Consider the following 21,363-nt stretch of genomic DNA (forward strand, 5'->3'; position numbering starts at 1 on the left):
AAGCAAGAAGTGAGTACCTCATGCAGATAAATTCATGCCATTTTACGCAATGATTTGAAGATGAGACGTGTTGGTGCAAAGTTTTTTCCGAGGCAGCCGAACATGTATTAAGATGGAATGTCGCATGACAGTTGCTGGTGAGCTGTTCGAGGCAAGTGTGCAGGACCCGACTTTTCTCCAACAGATCGTCAATAATGATGAGTCTTGGGTGTTAGCCTATGACCCAGTGACGAAACAGCAGTCATCGGAGTGGCACACACCAGCATCTCCCACACCAAAAAATATCACGCATCATCAGATCCAAAGTCAAAGTGATGCTCATTTCATTCTTTGACATTGACGGTGTAGTGCATTCATACTGCTTGGACAGTCTGCTACTGGCCATTTCTACGTGCAAGTTTTGCAGAGGGTGCTTGATGTGGTTTGAAGGACACGACGGGACAAGTGGCAAGGCAAGTGGTGTCTGCATCACAATAATGTGCCAAGCCATGCATCACTTGTGCAGCAATTTCTTGCCGAGAATAGCATTCCGGTCATCTCTCAACCATCGTACTATCCGGATTTCACTCCAAGTGACTTTTGGTTGTTCCCTACTCTGAAAATTAGCCTCAAGGGTACACGTTTTGCAACCATGGAGGACATCAGGGCGAATGCGACCGCTAAGCTCTGACATATTCCTTCTACTGCTACTTCCAACAATAGCAGGAGCAGTGGAGTAAGTGTGTGTGCATGCAAAGGTCCTACTTCGAATGTGATTAGGTAAGCATTGCCATAGGTCGTAACATTAGCACGCCGAACCACCTTTCTGGGAACTATTTGACTGCCACTCATATGTCTGCAAAAGTTTTAAGCAAAGGAAGCACCGCAGTCAGTTTTGAACCTGATACCTTTCCCTGAAGATCTGATGCCCCGACCAACTGCGCTGCCATGAAATTGACGAAATGTAAGCGTTGAGAACTGCATTGGCTTTCATGGCACCCATTGAGGTGCATACTGCTGTATAGTGAATGAGGCAGTTGTACGTTAATGCTGAGGATAAACAAGAGAAGCCAGAAGGTTTGAACGGAACACATGTGCCAAAAAGCTGAAGGTTAAGAAGTTGCAGTACAGGATACAAAGTGGAAGAGGCAAAAGGCCATAGTTCTCCAAACGTATAAAGACTGACTTCAGAAGGAGTGTTAAAGGGACACTAAAGGTTACTATTAAGTCAACGTGGACTGTTGAAATACCATCCCAGAAACCTCGAAACGCTTGTTTCGTGCCAAGGAGAGACTTATTTTAAGAGAAAATGCGTTCTGAAGCGTCCGCGTACCTCTAGCGCAGTTCAAATCGCCCGCCCTCCGATCGAGGAGAACTGACATCATGGTCTCATAGTGACGTTGCGCCATCGGTGAGTAGAACGGCGTCCGCAGACGGCGCTACGGCTTTTCTGCGCAAAACGCGAACGCGCGGCCAGAAACAGAGCCAAGACAGAGCCGACAGCAGAGCGAAAGCGGGAGTATGGTGGCTAGCGGAAGGAGAAACGAATTACGTCCCACGTTACGTCCCACGGCACACGGAGAGTCCGTTTTCGTTAAACTATAGGCTGCAGCGAGCTCGCAGCGTGGTCGGCGTGGTCTATGAGAAGCGACGAGCCTTTTCGCACTCGCAACAGGGCATAAAAATGTGCGAATCGACGCAAAACTCGGCCTAGAAACGTGCTTCGCCACAGCCAGGGCTCAATACGACCCAAGCTGGCACGACCCAGATGTCGTTTCCCGCACCGCCACCAGGCGCCGCTACTATACCTCACACTCCAGCGCAAGACGCCCATAAGCTGGTACTTCATTCTATGACGCTAACTTCGACGCTCGTCGCAATGGACCCTGACACCGACAGATTGGCTCGCGATGGTGGGCTCAACTTCAGCGATTTGAGCACCGACGAGCGCGACCTGCTTCTGAGGGCTCGCACTGCCGGCGTCGTTGCGTACTACGACGGCGGCCTCGACACCGGCTCTCCGGAGCGGGAAAGCAACGAGGGCTTCCCACGACATCACATGGGCGTGGCATTCTCGCTGCTTGTTCCAAATGAAAGTTTCGCGAGCAGAACCCTCACAGCACGACGCGATAACGAAACTACTGAAACTTCAAAGCGTGCGCGGCGCAGAGTCGAGCGAAAACGAAACCTTTCGAACACCCATATTACTGAAGGGTAACGTCAAAATGTTATTTTTTCCTAGAATCGAATAGACGTAGACAAGTAGCATTTTTTCCGGCTTATAATCGAATGAAATGATATTTTTAATACGAGTAGTTGAGTATTAGTAACACAAATCATGAGGAGACCTTTCGTCATCGGGCTAGTACCGGAATGTCGCTGGGGGGTCTCAAATCGTGTCATGCATTTACCTCAATTTCTCGGTTACTAAAGCTCTGTTCGCGATTATATTGACGCCTTAGACGTTCTAGAACATTGCTCTACCACTTTAACTTGAGTTTCTGGTAACCTTTAGTGTCCCTTTAAGTGGACAGATAGTTTGGATGTCACTTCCAGTGTCTTATACAAGTGATGCTGTGTGAAACACCTTTCATACTGTGCACAGTGGTGTGTTAGCTGGTGCTGTCAGGCCTTTGCGCTTTCTGCCCCATTGCTGTGTGCTGTTTGTTACTAAATGCATGTTAGCAAATTTGTAAACACCCAACCAGATGTGCTGCATTTGGTGACAACCTAAGAATTCAACACAACCTTAGCTCGCAAAAGCTCGCTGCAGCTGTGCCTTCTGTCTCTGCATTTCGAAAAACAGTTCCCGAAGGATGCCTATCACAAATGAGTGAATGTAATTATCTGGTGCATCTACCATATGCACTCGTATAAGGGCCGCACCCATGTAAGGGTGGCACGCCCCAACTTGAAAAAGAAAAAAAATCCATTGGAGAAGCAATTGCGGTTGGTGCCCCGATGCCATGCATGCACATCAATGAATATCAGTGTGCATTGCACCTCAGTTGAGCAAAATGCGTTGGAAATAATCTTGAGGAAGAATGATGACGGCAGTTGCAAACTCTCAAGCTCGAGACACTTTGAAACTGCATAAAAAAATGCTGCAGGTCTCTATCCATGATGTATTGCTAAGAAAAGAAAATGTAGTGCAGACAGATAACATTTAGAGAGAGAATGTGTTTTGTAGATGGGATGTCAAGAGAGACTGGATGTTAAAGAGCTTATTGTGGGAATTCTGCAGGCACTAGTGTCTTAATCGTACTTTACACTTAAAGTGAAAGTGTTTGTTTTAATGTGTTAGCGTTAGGAGTGTCAAAGTGGAATATAGCGTATGTGTGTGAAGTGTGGGAAGCTGGTCATATGGTAGAGGTAGAGAAGGGATGGGAGAGCTTAGAAGAGTGTGCATGCGTGCATGTATGTGTGTGTGTATATAAGTATGTTGTCTGTCCCAGCTAACCTTAGCCAAGCTGTTCAATGAAAAAGTAGATAAAAAAAAATAAGGAACATGATGCCAGATACAATTGTAAGTCCTAGTGTTCAGTCGTCGTAGGTCTGACGACCAATGACTAGGTCTCAAAATTTTATTTTGTGCTGTGTTTTCTGCTTTTTTGTTGAACAGCTTGGGTCTCCCTATATATGTGTATATATAATGCAATTACTGAAGGTGGCCTGCTCCAAACCAGTGTCAGTTGCACGTCGCTTCTCGAAGAGGCAAAATGCGAGTCGAGTGAGCTCCTGAACAACAGTTTGCAACATGGTGAATGTTGTTTAAATCATGGATCTGGGACGTAATGTTAACCAATTTCTTTCTAAGTTACCACAACATTGCCGTTCAGTTTTTTCTTTCTATTTTGTTTTATGGCCTGAAAAAAAAAAGCACATAGAACTGTGGAAGCGCATTAGGCTGCTGTCATGTGCACTTGCATGAACTTGGATGTGTTGTGGTGCAGGTGAACACCATTGCCCACCATGAAGTGATCGGATCCTCGGACGAGATGGTCGTGTCCAGCTTATCTTATCATCAGGCAGGCTTTCATGTCAGCAGCATAAGTTGCCAGTATTGACAACTGTCGAGTGACAAAGAATTCGTTCTATGCGGTGGTGATGGGGCTTTGCTCTGATGCTTTATAATGTAGCATCCCAACATCTTCAAAAAGGTGTGGTTAGGTTGTGTAGTTAAGTACGCATTTGCATTTGTGTAGGTACGCAATTCATTCCACCAGTCAATAAGGTGAAACTGGGGGTAGCTTTATTTTTTTGGTGATAGCAACTGCAATAAGCTCATTTGCTTGGATACACTGCAACATCTCTTAGTTAAGAAGTCTGCTGTAGATCCATATGATTCCCATAAGCTAAATAGATCACATAACTTGCTTCATAGTGTTATGAACAGGAAAATACTCTACACCAACAACGCAAGAAGCTGTGGCTGTGTAGTATATGCATATCTCACATGCATTCATTGTTTATGTTGTGCTTCACTTCGTTTTTAGAATTTGGCGTGCTGTTATGTTTCTACCTGCTGCATGAAGAACATTCACAGTATCAGTTTCTTTTTGCATGATTACTGCAGCATAGAAACACATTTTCTTATTAGAATGCACTTGAAGCATGTAGTCTCTTTATTAAATCATCATAACCATTGCCAGTCGGTATACAGTGTGCAACGATGTCCTATAGAAAGGGGCAGGCCTTAAGCTGCATCATTCCACCTAGCTAAGCCAGCTAAAGTTTCAGTATCACACACAGCTGTGTTATCTCCTTGCTTAATGGGCACAAATTTGCCCAATCGAGAATTCCCGTTTCTGATGTCTGTAGGGTTTCTCCTGCCTACCTGTGTGTCATCCATGGCTCATGACAGTGCCTTGAGTCAATAAATGCAACTTGCTGATAAGAAACCAGCGGCACTGAATGTGTGAGGTGTACTTCATTGCATCGCTAGTTAATTTACTTTTTTTTTATTGTTCTAACAAATGCACCGCTTGTTGTTCTCAAGCATATGACAGTCGGCCCCCTGTGTTTTCCAGTGTCAAACAAGGGAAAACAAATTTCTTGCTCTGTTTCACAGTGCCGTCTCCACTATCACCGAGACCATTACTATCAAGGCTCTTCACCATTTGGCTTCCATCACGTCGTCCATTCAGTTCATTGTGTATTGTTCGACGAGGCAGACAAACTACCTTGAAGAACGTTTTGCCTGCAGTAGTTATCAGCCACCCTATGCTGCTGCGATGCTATTCACAAACATTACACTATGCAGGAACTAGTTTTAGGTTTAGAGGAAAGTTTACTCCATTGAGCATAACCATATCATGTTTTATCATCTACGAAATGTGTACCTTTTTCCACACTTCTGTTCACTGCAAGACTGATAACGGGCACAGAGGCAGTTCTAATTAGCTGTGGTAGAGCTAAGGTGTAAGCATCATGCTGTAGTTTGCACAGCATGAATGAGATAATGAAATGAAAACTTGGTGCAGTTTCAAAAACAAAATGACTGAGAATTATATTGCAGCCATAGATAGCACTTTAGTATAGTAATGCTAGCTCTGTGAGGCATTGATAAAATGCAGAAACAACACTACTGGAATGAGCGCTGTGTTCCTTATGTTTCAGAAAACCATACCGAAGCATTAAAAGTACAAATTTCATGCAAAATAAAGCATAAGTGAACCTCTTGCACGTCATGTTTTTATTTGCTTTGCACAACCTCATTTGCTTGCTTCAGTGTGTACTAATAGTATAAGTTAAAGTGCTACTTTTTATCAACACATGAAGTAAGTAATGTGAACTGTAATATAATATGGAAAAAGAGCATAGCAGCACATTTGGTTGCTGATTTGGCTTCTCTCCCGTGTCCCTTTCACTCCTCCGACATCGGCGCAGTTGACTCGTGTATCGGAGGGGTGAAAAGATGGAAGAGGGGCTTGCAGAGGCTGGAGATGCACAAGGAGTTGCAACGAAGGCATGCCATGCATTTTGTGCAGCACAAAGGCGGTTGTTAAGAGGTGTGCGGTGTGCAAGCGAGAGCGGTGGCTTGCATTTCTCTAATGTGTTAGCATTAGTAGTGCCAAAGTAGAAAAAAGTGTATGTGTGTGAAGTTGGGAAGCCGGTCACATGTTATAGGTATGTGTGTGTGTACATGTGCACACACACACAGAGAGAGAGAGAGAGAGAGAGAGAGAGAGAGAGAGAGTTGTATTTTGCTCCTTGGAGAGGCAAGAGGTGTGTTGAGTGAGCCCCCTAAAATACTTTGTAATTTGTTGAACACGGTTTCAGTCATGGATCCAGGAACTAAACAAGAGGCGATGTAATGCTAATGGCATTTCTCTTGAATTTACCAATAAATCGCCACAGAATTTTTTTCTGCTTTGCCTGGATCACAAATTCCTTTAACTTCGACACAGGCACCCAGTATCCAGACTGAATTGTTATAGCCAATAATGTGGCATGGGAACATTGCACTAAGTGACTTATTTTACTGTAGAACACACAACAAAAGTTCACAGTGCATCAACTGTTCATTGCTACATTTGAGTATTGTTAAAACCAATAATGCTATAAGTGGGCTCAGCTGTACTTCTTTTTGTTTAGTTAAAATGGTTAGATGTTTCTGCCCTCTGCTTTTTGCATGCAATCTGGTTATAACAATTATTAGTTATAACTAGGATTTCCTTGGCACTTGAATATTGTTATTCATATGCAGACAAATATATTTACAGCAGGAATACTTTTTTTGTTTAATTAAGTACCACACTTGTACTGACTATTGAAGAAAAGATAGGTAACTATCAGGGACAATTCAGACCAGTCTTAAACACAAGATCACTAATTGTTAAAAACACAACATGAATAGCCTCTCAACATCTTTATAGTTTCTTTGCAAACAAGTTTTCCAAGACTGAATGGCTGCTGTAGACTAGATTTCAGAAATGCTAAATAGATAATTGCCATAAAGGCCTGCTTATCACTGTCAACAATCATAGCATCCAATCTTCAGATCTGTCTTTGGCATTTGAGGTATTGCATTTCTTGAACACATTGCTTAAGGAGCGGGCACAAAGCTACCATAGCTCCTACAGCAGCAGCAATATGTAAATTATAGAAATTTTATTGCCAATGGCAATAGCCTGTCACTATTGCAGTTTTGGCATCATACTCGAATCTAGAGCGGGCATTATTTCTGAGTACATTTTTTCAGAAAAAGAAAAGTGCATGTTAGAATAGCGTAAAACTTTGCAACAAGATACTCCACAAAACAGGCGAGCACGAGAAGCTTGAGAGTCCATGTCACTATCTTCTTGTGCTCATCTTTTTTTGCGAAGTATCTTTTTCCTAAGTGTTATCAACCAGCTAGTGCAGCAACAAGTTTTATAGGATCAAGTAATCATGATAATTACTGTGCTGCATGTATACTTGAGAGTGAGTTAAAAAATTGTCCACACTCTGATGGTAAAAAATGTTTTAGTCAATTGTAAACAAGAGATAAGAGTTAATGGATAATACCTTAGTAACTTGTGATTCGCTGACGATATTGCCTTGCTTAGTAACTCAGGAGACCAATTGCAATGCATGCTCACTGACCTAGAGAGGCAAAGCAGAAGGGTTTGTCTAAAAAATTAATCTGCTGAAAACTAAAGTAATTTTTAACAGTCTCGGAAGAGAACAGCAGTTTACGATAAGTAGCGAGGCACTGGAAGTGGTAAGGGAATACATCTACTTAGGGCAGATAGTGACTGCGGATCCGGATTATGAGACTGAAATAATCAGAAGAACAAGAATGGGCTGGGGTGCGTTTGGCAGGCATTCTCAGATCATGAACAGTAGGTTGCCATTATCACTCAAGAGAAAAGTGTATAACAGCTGTGTCTTACCAGTACTCACGTACGGGGCAGAAACTTGGAGGCTTACGAAAAGGGTTCTACTTAAATTGAGGACGCAACGAGCTATGGAAAGAAGAAGGAAGGGTGTAACATTAAGGGATAAGAAACGAGCAGATTGGGTGAGGGAACAAATGTGAGTTAATATCTTAGTTGAAATCAAGAAAAAGAAATGAGCATGGGCAGGACATGTAACGAGGAGGGAAGATAACCGATGGTCATTAAGGGTCACGGACTGGATTCCAACGGACTGATGATGCTGATGATGATGAGGAATAGGAAACAAGCGAGTGTTGGTTTTGACAATGACTGCTCAACTTTTCCATAGACTTCATTTATCTGTTAGTATGTACAACATGATAGCTTGTGTGATTGCATTCTGATAACTAATAGGTACATGGGACAGATATTATAAAATGTGACTGCAGAGACACCAGCACAAGTGGAAAAGCTTCTTGTCTGCAGTACAAATCAGTGAACTGGTTTTGGCATCTGGCCTACCCTCTGGCCCTACCTCCCAGAGTAACTCTTTTAGCATACCCATAGGGGTGGTCTGATGAGTGCTATATCTGGAACAGGAAGGGATGGGAGGGAAAATACAGGCATGCTGTAGCAAGCTGTAATGTCATGTCACGGTAAGGGCAGTGGGACGTGCAGAGCAACACACCTAGAAGGTGAGCTGCTCAGAGTCCGTGGAGATCAGTCATGGCAGAGTGTGCAAAGAACATGTTGGTCAAAGCAAAGTGGGAACAATTAGCGCCTCGCAATGAATTAGATGCACAAAAGAGACTTGGAGCATAGTGTGTGCACGTAACTGTTGGCAATGGGCAATGTCAGGTCCTTGCATGTTTCAAATGGTTGTCAAGGTGTTGACACACATAACCAAGCAGAAGTGCAGTGTTTGAATAAATAGGCCTAGGACCAAACAGTGGCAGCAGTACCTTCTTTCACAGGCCATGTGAAGAACTCTGTAATATTTTTCATCTCCATTTTCTTGACACTCTATCATTGGTAGCTACCGAAGGCAAAATTTCTTATCTTGCAGCATTTAAGATCATGATGTAGTTTGTGCAGCGCTAAAAATTGGACGAAGGGAGAGGAAGGCACATGCAGGACATGTGCTGATTCTGAACTGACTTTTTATTTTGGAAAACATGAAGAAGGAAAGCAATCCGTATATCTTATAACATGTGAAGACCTCCCCCCCCCCCCCCCTCCATTCCGGTGTGTTGCTGTCTTCCGGGCACATTATCAGAGGTGAAGCATGTGAGCGGCATATATCTTACACTGCCGCACGTGCTGATCAAATATTTAAATTCTTTGCCCAATAGGCGAATTTATGATCAACTGACATAGCCTTCCCTTTTTTTCTAATGTGAAAGGCTTCAATTACCTCACGTGCGTCTAGACTATGCTCAGTGCCTCGATAAGACCACGGTGTCGCTGAAATGTGGTGTACAACCATATTCTCGCCAATTAACTGCTAGGTGAGATGGCTTGGTATCGGCCAGCGATCGTTCGTGCTCGCTCAGCCTCTCGTTAATGCAATATTTGATCAGCACGTGCAGCAGTACAAGATAGGTGTCGCTTACGCACTTCAAATTTGATAACGTGCCCAGAAGACAGCAACGCACCGGAGGGTTCTTCACATGATATATACAGATTGCTTTCTTTCTTCATGTTTTCCAAAATAAAAAGTCAGATGAGAGTCAGCGCATGTCCTGTGTACAACTTCTTTTTCCTTCGTTCACTTGTGTGAGCGCTGCACAAACTAGATCGTGAATGCATACCAACTCATTCAGTTTCCTATCCTAAAGCACTTGAGAGTTCGAAGCACCTGTAGCTGCCAACAACAAATTAACAATTGTTAACGATTTGTCTTATCATTTGAACTGTTGCCACGATTGATTTTAATGCATGTGTTGCACATCTTATGCCAATTTATGTAACCATTTCAGCTGATTTTTTGTATGCATTAAAGAAATATTAAATCAGGATACAGGCCACTGCAGATCAAAGTCTCCAAAGACATTACAAGCTTGGGATTAGAGCATCCTGTCAAACGTTGGGCATCAGTGTTATGCTAATGGTGTCATCACCACCTCCTCAATGTTGGTGTAATGGTCAAGAGTATAGGTTGCAAGAAAATGCTTGCCTGTCTAACAGAGAACTCTCTTCAGGAGTAAGGTGCTGGTTCCTCTGCCTTACAGCTTTCAGCTTATTGATTTTGGAGCACTGTTAAAGCACAATCGGGGCTGTGAATAACTCTACTTCCATCCAGTCCACCTAGTGACAATTCGTCCCTCAGGGAATGTTGATTTCCAAGATGCCGTTAGCACTGTGTAGTAGGGATGCAATGCTTTGTGCTTCTCTTTTGCCCTGTCAACATATATGCTCTCCTGGCTTTCTTACATGGTGGTTGTGTCATCTCCATCGGCAACACCTTCCAACTTTTCAAAAAAAACTTACCTTTTTTATTATTTATATAATTGAAAAAAATATGTTCTCATCCCAAAGCATGCTGCAACCTGATGTAAATGTGTATGTCAGCAAGTTAACCTCAAAAGGGACACGAAAGAGTAAACAAGGTTGAGTCATATTAGTAATCAATACCTCTACAATACCAAGAGCACCACTTTTACCATCAGAGGTGGCATGGGTAGCCAGAAAAGATGCAAAAAGCGAAAATGAAAGAATGGTGGCGATGCCACCTTGATCTTCCCGTGGACCAGCCCGCCGTGCCGTCGTAAATCTTGATAGCACATGCTTAGGCCTACTCAGTTTTCTATTGGCCTAGATGGACTACATCATGTTCTAAAGGTGATAAATACTAAACTGGCCAAAAGTTGAGAACTACCACATTCACCCAAATAGAAGATACCTTGAAATCTACGACATCGAATTGACATGCCATTACTGGAGTTTCAGTACAGAATTCAAGAAATGGAACTTTGACCATCCTTTTTTTTTTCTAGTAATCAACCTTTCACCACGAAATTAATGAAAACAGAGCTTTAGCACAGTGCTTTGCGAGTCTAAACATTTAGTGTTTATCTTTAGTTTCCTTTCAGAGCAATATAACTGGTTGGAATCTCTTTCAATTTTCAATTTCAGCATAATTACTGGCTATTAAAAATGTGAGGGCCTAAAGCCATAGACTTCACTTTTCACTTTGAGAAAATCACATAAAGCAAAAAATAAGCTGTAAAAATACTAATTTCGCTTATTTCTGTTTTAGCTTTTTCCACTGCCGATTTTCACTTCTCAAGCCATAACCTTCTTGCGTTCACTGTATTACCTAATGTCCTGCTGTTCATACTCATTTAATATTGAAGCTGCTTTTTATTTAGCAAGTATGACTAATCTTAAAATTCAATGCTGCGCAAATAAATATAGCAGTGAAGTTGTACATTGTCACTCGTTTTGTTTTATTTCGCTTTTGTCCCTTTATGTTCCCATTGGGCAGCAGAACACATTTAGCATGTTTTTTCATGTGGGCACAAGAAAACATGGCAGCTACAAGAACAATTACCTGGGTTACCATTACAATCACGGCCATGCTTTCAGCAACGTTATAGCAGGGGCAATGTACCAGTATGGAGCATATAGTGCAAATCTGCTCTGTTCTCAAATCAGCAAGCCATTTTTTCAAATTGGCTACTACATTACGTCCTTGTTATCTCATTGCCTTTACGCAGATGATAACATCATGCCCAAGATGAATGAGCATTGCCCCCAGACAAATGGATCTCTCAGCGTAAACAATCAACCTTCTGCACCAACAACGTAAGTGAAGTGATACAACTGCTGCTTCACAATGTGTTGGCTACATCAACGATGTACAGTGCTCACGGAATTAAACTCTTCAATTTAGAGCTAACTAATGCTTATACTTTTGTTTTCAGCGACTGCAGTTCGTGTCACATCGGCATAATTTTGGTGCGTACACTTAGATCGGAGCCCATGTCACCTTTTGTGGCCGGCATCTTAGCGACATGACATGGCGCTCTGTCCCGTCTCCTTCCTTGTGTCTTGTGTGTGTTTGCGCCTAGTACCCAAGATGGCATGGCACTCTTGTGTACTTTGCACATATGCAGGGTTCTACTAAATGCTCCCTGTCGCGTTTCGTTCTGTGAGCACTGTACATTGCGTGGTTTTGAGTTGGTGTTACATGGCAATGCGTGGTTTCGCATTCAGGTATTACTGGGAATTGCATGGCACATTGGCGCTACTAAATGTAAATATGTACCTGTGAAGAGTCAGAAATAACACTGAACTTGTTTTCAAGGAGTGCATATAGTACTTGTGACATGGATTTGAAGCCGACGTGTAAATATGTGCAAAGTAGCTTTACATTGAGCCTAGTTGCCAAGCCCCATGGCCTCTTCAACGCAAATTTGGGGTGTTTCCAATCATATTGCTTATGGAAGCATACATTGTGTCATGGTTGCATTAGTGCCTAGCTATGGTGTTTAGGGTTGACTCTATCGTTCACAAACGTACAGATTTACCACGAGTCCGCTCGGAACATTTCTTCTGCATCGAATAGGGTGTGTGGACACTGCTGCCTGATTGATTGAAGTAGTTTTTAGCTTCAATGTTACTTCTTGGCAACCCCTAAAATATCCTCTATAGTTGTCTGAGATGCACCCCTTTGCTAATGCGACTTTCGATAGATGCTGCAAAATTGCAACTCATGGATCAGCCAGGACCTTTATTGATGTGCAGCGATTATTTCAATATCGGGCAGCACCGCCTTCCATATAGTAGTCAAAGGAAGGGAGGTCAGTAAGTGGATGCTGCTACAAGTGCATTGCAGCACAGTGGGTGTTGGAGTCTGTTGGCCTCAAGCAGTGCACATAGCTGCTAGTGTTTGTGACTAGCTTTTATGGTCAGTTGGTCTTGTAGCTCCCATTTTGTTTTACTCGTTGCTGACAGCAGGCAGTGGCATCTCGATGACAATCTTGTTGGTGCATTTTGATAGTTATAGATAAATTGTGTGTGGAGCATATGCTTCAGCGAGGCTGTTCGAATGTAGATGTAGAGTGAATTTCATTTTTTATTCCAGTGCAGGTGTGCATTCCACCAAGAAGTAAGCATGGTATGGTGCCACATCACTTATGTGTGTGCCAAGTAATCGAATAAATGCATTGTGGAACATATGCTGGAACTTTGTGCTGTGTTGTGCTTGATGTTGACACAGCACGAGCTGTCAACACGTCACAAACAGTTGATCTCCAAGAACCATCTAGGACTGTTTACAGTATGAAGGGCGGCAGGAATTCACTTAACTCTTTTATTGAGGAGGCTGAGTGTTACAGAAAAGAAAGGGGGAACTAAAGAAATGCTATTGAATAAACAATAAGATTCATTTAATTGACGCTTCTCGGAGGGGAGGAAGCTTTGCATAACTTTTTTGTACCCACACTTCTTTTCATGATCATTCTTTATTTTTTTTTGAGCATTTTCCACATCATGTTGATATTACAATGCTTGAAGGTTTCATGGCTGTTGTCGAAATATCAAATAATGTTCACAGTGCAGATGTAAGAGAGAAGTTTAGAATTACTTCTGTTTAGACTGAAGAGTGCAGTGAGGCCCAGGAATACATTTGGGTGTTGACAAGATCACATTTGTTGAGAATTTTGAAGCGATATGAATTTTGAAGGAAGTTTTGACTAGAACATGTTGCGCACAATGCAATCCATTTTGGGATGATTCAAATACTCCCCCTGTTACTGCCGATAAGAATTTCTGGGGTGGGAACCTGATAATGACAGCAGGGATGGAAATGCTGCGCCAATTGCGTCATTGTGCACCAAACCAACGAGCTGCGGCAACTTGTGCCACGATACTAACTTCAAATGAAGCCGCTAAATTTTGCAGGATGCTCACGTTCAGTGGCAATCGCACAGCCATGTGTTGGCTAGCGTTTAGTCCTAGAGGCCAATCTAAAGCAATCTGTTTCATTGTCAACGTCTTTGGAGTGAGGCTGTGTTTGGTGGCACATTGTAACTTAGCCGAAGGAAAACGAAAACAATTTTGCTACACAATGCGTTACAAATGTTTTATATAAATCTGATGCGTTTGCATACTATGCGAACTAGCTAAAGATGATTTGAACTGGCACTCTTTTTATGGCACAGTTGGGAAAGAAAGCCGCATTCTCAGCTGAATGAGTAAGTTGTATGGTCTGTTGTTATACATCTTAAGGCTTGCTTGTATGCTCTGTTGGTAAATCTGCAATGGCAGCCATAATCATGACTCATATTTGCGCTCCGGGTACTCTATATTCTGCACAACCACACCATACAAAATCAGACTTTTGCGGCCACAAAATGCAGACCGAGTATGTAAAGTTTTGGTTTTAGTCTGCCATGGCAGCTGAATGGCTGTTGTAAAGGGGTTAGAGAATATGTGAATGACAGAAATTGCGTCTGCAACAAAGATGTTCATGACGTGACTTGTGCAGGTTGAGTCCGAAAATTCTAGGAGACCATTGTTTGGCATTCAAAATATTGGTTGCTGTTTTACATTGACTTTATAGGGCAGCCTTAATAATTGAGCTTGTGCAAAATATTGGTCAGCGACACTGATTGCAAAGCCACTGAACACTCTTTTCCCTTTATTTTTTTCATAAATGTCGGTTCTTCCTTTTTCTTTCTTCTTGCCAAGTTATGTGGAATACTGGCAAGCATGCTATGATCAAGAATGTAGGTTTGCATTTATTCTGTGGTTATCTGCTAGCCAACTGAATGCCACCAAGAATTATAAAAATAACTGAGGGCATTACTCGAAAGGCAGTAACTGTATCTTGATGGGTGTTGGTGATGGTTGCCTCAGTCAGTACTTCTTGTTCATTGTGTATGAGTGTATCTAATTAGCTAACTTTATAAACTTACGTTACCAACGAGATGTCAATGAAAAAATTGTGGAGGATGTTGAAACATGAGCGGTAACTGAATTTAAAGCAACCTAGAATTTGCATTATCCAACTTACCCAATAAGCGAGGTAATTAATGTTAGCTAATTAAACAAATATTAGTTGCTTGTGCACAGCAAAAAGAACAAACAAACTCTTGACTAGCCTTAACAAAAGCCTGTTCATTAACAAAAGCTGTTCATGCAAATCCCTTGGTTGTTTTTCTTTTCTTTCCATGTTTAGTTTGCACGTTCGGTGTGTAACTTAAAGGGAAGCTGAAATGGTTTTCAATTTCCATGAATTGCTGGGATTGGGAAGAATAGACCTAATAATTTACGATTCCGAAATTTTTTCCTCGCTTTGTTAATATAAGGGGCGGAAATCGCTTTCTAAATCACCCCCGTGGACACGCCCCCCTCGCTTCCCGGAGCGCCGGGTGAGGTGGTTGCCAGAGGAAAGAACCGACGAGAGTGACGTCATTCGCGGGGACCGAGCTGCCGGACCGGCGTGCTGGCATGCCTCTTTCCGTCCTGCGCTTTATTGAACAACGCTACGAGAGATCTGCCGCCGCCGCCGCTCACGTTTGTTTTCTTTTGGGATTTTCGTAAACTGTTATTTCCTTCTGTGCTGCGTGAGTGCCTACAGCCAAGGGCGCCCAACATGCCCTCGTTCTGTGCAGCATTCGGCTGCGCGAACACAGGCGGGCGAGACGATGTGGTGTTTCACAGGTTCTGGAAGGACAAGAAGCTTGCAGTGCAGTGGGTCCGTGCGGTGAGGAGAGATAAGTTCGTGCCGACGAAACCAACTCTGCTGTGCTCGGACCATTTCCGCGATAGCCGGATAGCCTTACGACAAATGCGGAAAGGCGTTGTTGCTAGCGTTGCTACACTCCTTTTCATACATCAGGTGCAACGCTGTGGAGGCTTGAGATACTTCTTGCAGTGGCTGCGTTCGCACTTAGAAAAAGTTTGGTGTTTCTTGACCCGATTTCTGAGAAAATTTTCCATATATGAAATGAAAAAAAAAATGAAATGAATGAAAAATGCATGAAATGAGAAATATGAATGAAATGAATATGAAATATATGAATATGAATGAAAAAAAAAGAATTTACCCATAGAAACAATCCATGTACTTATACGGCTGCTAACACGTTCTTTTAAATCAATTTTCTTTTCGGCATCTTTTAATTGAAGCCCGTCGCGGCAGCTTCACGTGCATGCTCGCGCGAGCAAACGCCACTGGCACGCTGCGAAGCATGGACGGAAACGCGCGCAGTAATAAATTTTGGTGACCGGACTTCGTGCGTCGCTTCCACAGCGTTGCACCTGAGGTATGAAATGGAGTATAGGCTTGCCTAGTGACATTCGACGTACGGTTGCAGTTATCGTGTTTACCACATGGCGGTGCTAAAACTGCCTAATATCTTTATGTCAACACTAGCATGGAGCACGCATACCGATTCTTGATCGAGCCACAATCGCAAAGTCGTCGAACCATAGTATGAATATTGCACATATAATACCTCTGGCCATCTCTGGATGTGTATGATAAGCAACTTTCATGACTGTACCTCGCAGCACTGCATGTGCGCGCTTTGAAACGCGGCACTTATGTTCGCGATCGTGTATCAACACTCAAAAAACCACGGGACTTTAGACAAGCAGCGACAAGGTGCTTAAAATCGCGGAATTGCACCCGTGTTTACAATCTAATGAGAAGTAAGTGCTTCGGCATTCTTCCAGCAGCATGTTCTCAGTGACACTTTAGCGCATTTTTTCTCCCGTCATTGGAACGTGCAGCTACATGAAAAAAAAAAACATACGTACCAGCTAAGATTTCCAACTCGCGAGAAGGTGCACACATCGCTCTCGCTGTTGGCACACTCAACATCGTCGTTTCCGCCATCATTTTCCGTATCGGCTGTCGGTTCGAACATGTACGGCGAAAATACAAGCTGTCCGAGACAGCGAGAACGTTCCATAATGCTCACAACTCGGCTATGAAGCCAGAACAGAACAGCGTGCTACGCCATGCAACGCTCTGAAACGGCGGCGCCGACCGGCGACTGCCGCGAATGACGTCACAGCGGCCCCGACCAATCACGGGCGACAGCGGCGTTCGCGCGATGCCCTGAGGAGCTGGTGCGCGTTTTCATGAAAAAACAACTGCTTGCATTTGTGTCCGCCCTTTTTGAACCAGATATTCGTGTTCAGGGGACTCAAAACTGTAGAATGCCGCAGAGAACTCATTTTTTTCGAAAAGCGTTTCAGCTTCCCTTTAATAGTGGTTTCAGAGGGATGCAAATGAGTTTCCTTTGTCCACCTTGACTTAATAGTTCTGCAGAAACCCGCAAGGTGGAAGGAAGTAATTAATAAAGGGAAAATGAGACATCCACTCAATCGTAGCAGTTGCTACAAAGGAAACTTTCCCATATGGGTTCCTCGAAAGAAAAGCCTCGCAGTTGAAGAAAAATTCGTCCTGGTTTGGGACTCGAAACCAGGACCACCACCTGCTACAAAGGAAGCCCAAACAGGTTCCTCAAATGGGTTTCCTTTGTAGCGATTGCTACGATTGGGTGGATGCCTCATTTTCCCTTTATTAATTACTTCCCTCCACCTTGCGGGTTTCCGCAGAACTATTATGTCAAACTCTTGCCTTTGCTTTGAGTTGTCAATAAATTCGACTTTGCCCTGCCATCTGCTAGCCACCTGATTTGCTCAGATGGTAGAGCGGCTCCGCAGAAAGGCGTTGGTCCTGGGTTCGAGTCCCAGACCAGGACAAAATTTTCCTTCAACTGCAAGCTTTTCTTTGTATGGGTTTCCTTTTCAGCAATTGCTACGATTGGGTGGATGTCTCATTTTCCCTTTATTAATTCCTCCACCTTGCGGGCTTCTGGAGAACTGATTCTCCGTAACCTAATAGTGTTCTGTAAAGTCAAATAAAAAACACCTTTTCTTGATTTGTCTGTATTTCACTCATGTTGAGCCTTACCTAGCATACTCCAAAACGTGTGTCTTCTGCTCCAAAACGAACAATTCCTGCTCCAAACTTGCTCCAATGTGCCAAATTTGCTGCTCCCAGAGCTGCTGCAAGACTACCTTGGCCGCTTCTATCCATGTGACAGTGAAAGTACAGATATGCACGAAGACAAGAAACCATCAGCAGCCAAGATGATAAAAGCCTTCAACATCCTGCGACATGCAGTGAATAGCGGAAACGTAGATGAAGAAAGGAGTGCCAAGTTTTATGCATTCCAAATGGGTCTACAAACATCTGACTTCTTCAATTGAAAGTCAGCACCATGGTCATTAATCTCTTAGCTTCACTTTGGTGCTCTGATTGGGGTTTGTTTATGGGTCATACAAATTTTAGATATTTTCCAAGATCCTCAGAAATTTGTACGATCGAAATTTTGCTGTAGTGCGAATTGATGGAGAGGAGGAAAAACTATTGTGAATCTAAGAGAAAAAGGTATGATATGGTGGTTATATCTGGGAATTGCCATTCGTGTTTCGGAGAGTAAATAAGTGCACTGGCCCTAGTGCTTTCTCATTTGTACAGGGCACCAGTCAAATGTAGTGAACTTGTTCATTTGCTGTTCCTTAATGTCATTTCAGTGCAAGCAGTCCTGAGGACACGGCATTGCGGGACCCCCCTTTCTCACCTTCGGACTCTTCAAATAGCATGTCTGAAACTGCAAAAGATGGGTAATAATATCATTCCTGTATGTTATCTCTTGTCAGTTTGCATTGCCACTGTTTCTTTACATGCTATCTCTTTGCATTTCTGCCATCATCACTACAACCGAAGTGGGAAGTATTACCGCTTGTTCCATGCACTGTAGTGATTGTTGTTTTGCCCAGTAATTGGAATCTTCGCTACTACTACATTGATCCTAATGTTAGACCATATTATTATTACTCATCGGTGACTGCTTGCAAAGATTGCTTGCTGTTTGCTGAAGGTGCAGTCCTTTGAGGCGACATTCAGTTCTATATGAAATTGATATTCACAGACTTGGCTTATGGGAGCTTGAGTAACACTCTGGAAAGTCCTATATTTAGGCTATGACATCTCTTCATAATTCTTGTATGTACCTGCTCACCGTGATGTTACAGATTATGGAAGCACTTGGTTGAGGTTAGTTAATTTAATGCATAAATTCCTAATCTGGAAACAATTACAATAGTAATAATACATAATTGTGCAAAAATATCATGCAATATTTTACATCGAAATTGTCATCTGGTCAGTAGTCCGGATGCCAGTTACAGTGCAAAATTCGCTTAAGAAAAGAAGCTTGATATGTAATATTTCAAATAGCAAGCTTTTCATTGAACTATAATATACTGGGTGTTCAAAATTAAGTTTTATGGTTTTCTTAAACTTAGGCATTAGGAGGCACATGAGGACCACCTGTGCAAATAAGTTGTGTGGCCAGGGGGACATGAAGTGAGGTGATAATTATTGCTGTCAGCAGCCCAATTAACTAAAATTTAATCATTAATTTTTATTGACTGCAGTAAGTATGTATGTTGGTGCGGAAAAGCTAGGGGCAGTCGTGTTTCTACACAGTTTTACTTGGAAGAACTCTCCTAGCGTGTTCTGTGCTCCGAGATATCAGACTTCAAATTTTAATTGTTGTTTGCATGGTTACACATGCAAGAGAGTGAGGATTGGTGCAAAGCTCCTCCCTGATGTGACACTGCTGTGGCATGCGGCCTTTAGTCTGGCAACAGGGCGGAGGCACAGGCAAAGATAACTGTGCCCCTTTCCCTCTCGGCTGGCAAAATCAAGATATGACAGTGCGGTGTGCCGTGCAGTTATTGCTCTTTATGCTTATTTATGTACTAGTTTTAACAGGATCTGGTGTTTTAATTTGGTGTCTCTGTAAGTGTAGAACATGCTTGAATTGGGCCGGTGCCAAGTTGGGCTGAAAATAAATGTTACGGAAAAGGTGATAGTCAAGCTGGGTTAAGGGCTAAGAATGTTGGTTTCCCACTTGAATTTCCCACATGTTGCAATACACTGTGATTTGCATGGTTTAGTGGTCTTGGTTTAGTAGCTGACAATCAGCAGGGTTTCTTGCAGAGGCACAGAAAAGGTGAATGACGAAAGCTTCGATGCAGCAGTCGATGCTGATGCACCGAGTCAAGCTGCCTTCCTCTACCGAGCCCAGACGGTGGACTTTCCTGACAGCCCACACCTGAGGTCTGCACAGAGGAAAACTGTGAGCACACTCCCCACTTTATTTATTTATTTATTTATTTATTTGAATACCTTCAAGGCCCTTAGGGCGTTACAGAAGAGAGTGGGAAAATGAAAAATAAACACTTACAAATATCAGGTAACATGTTCAAGTACATTATTAAAATTACTGGGATCTGTAATAGATATTTAGCGGCAACAGCATCGGCGTCGCATGAGAATTACGTAGACACTCGCATCCACATGAGGCACGAGCGGCTGGCATCCTCCGGCATGGGCTAGCGTTCCGAAAGGGATTAAAAAAATGCTACGCTAAGAGATCGAGTGTTGGTTTTTCCTCTCCCGCGAGAGCCAGAGACCTTACTGGTCTAAGTGGTCACTCATCACCACAGTTAGGTGACCCAGACGTGATAGTGCCATACGCTCCTGTGGTAGAGATGACCATGGACCAGACCAATGCCATGAGAGCTCAAGGCCAGAACCCTTCCGAGGAACGCGGTAAGCCCTCCTGTTCAGCCATCGCTGTCTGCCTCTCACAGTACTGGGACCAGCATCTGCTGGCGTGGTTTCTTCAGGCCGAATTGCAATTTCACATCGCTGGTATCAGCTCTCAAGCCTCACAGTTTCATTACGCCGTTCCAGTCGCCATTGACGAAGTAGCAGATTTGTTGAACCCCCATTGTCTACTGCCGCCTATGACGATCTCAAGGCAGCCCTGCTACAGCGCACAGCAGCTTCACGGCATTCTCGCATCCAGCAGCTTCTGTCCACTGAAGAGCTTGGCGACCGACGCCCTAGTCAACTTCTTTGCCGAATGAGGCAGCTGCTCGGAAACAACGCAAGATCCATCGACGATGCACTGTTGTGTGAACTGTTTTTGCAGCGACTCCTAGCTAACGTGCAGATGGTCCTGGCGACAGCCTCTACCATGGACCTTACCGGACTTGTCGCTTTGGCCAACAAAGTCATGGAAGTAGCCACCCTAACCATTGCAGCCACGGCATCATCTCTGGGTGACAGCCACCCTGCAAACCCTTCCCTGCTCTTTAGCAGCGCAATCTCCGCTCGACTCCTTTTGTGAGCACCTGGAACACATCATCTGTGGAGCAGAACATCACCGCACGTCATCTCGTCGCCTGCGCAGCTGTAGTTCCAGCAAATCAAGATGCATGGGCACCCGCAATGAAACATCAACTACAACGTCTGGCATTTGCTACTACCACCGCCGTTTTGGAAACGACGCCCGTCGCTGTCGGCGTCTCTGCGCTTGGCAGGGAAACAGGCCAGCCCATCTTTAACGGCGACGAGTGGTCCGGCCCAACCCACAAGTCACCTTTTCTATGTGATGGACAGAGTTACGGGACGAGT

The 21,363-nt window shown here is 43.4% G+C and overlaps 1 protein-coding gene across 4 annotated transcripts in view; it reads left to right on the forward strand.

Annotated features, from left to right (window-relative positions):
* LOC142583050 (uncharacterized) overlaps nucleotides 1-21,363 on the forward strand; it is a 65,579-nt gene that overhangs the window by 13,202 nt on the left and 31,014 nt on the right. For 3 of the 4 annotated variants that reach the window (XM_075693319.1, XM_075693317.1, XM_075693320.1), the window contains exons 10-12: nucleotides 11,561-11,648; nucleotides 18,405-18,494; nucleotides 19,867-20,017. In XM_075693319.1, coding sequence (XP_075549434.1) covers nucleotides 11,561-11,648; nucleotides 18,405-18,494; nucleotides 19,867-20,017 — 329 coding nt within the window. The remainder of the gene's footprint in view (nucleotides 1-11,560; nucleotides 11,649-18,404; nucleotides 18,495-19,866; nucleotides 20,018-21,363) is intronic. The other variant, XM_075693318.1, reaches the window with a different exon arrangement.

This window comes from Dermacentor variabilis, chromosome 5 (genome assembly GCF_050947875.1).
Source record: "Dermacentor variabilis isolate Ectoservices chromosome 5, ASM5094787v1, whole genome shotgun sequence".
NCBI lineage: Eukaryota > Metazoa > Arthropoda > Arachnida > Ixodida > Ixodidae > Dermacentor > Dermacentor variabilis.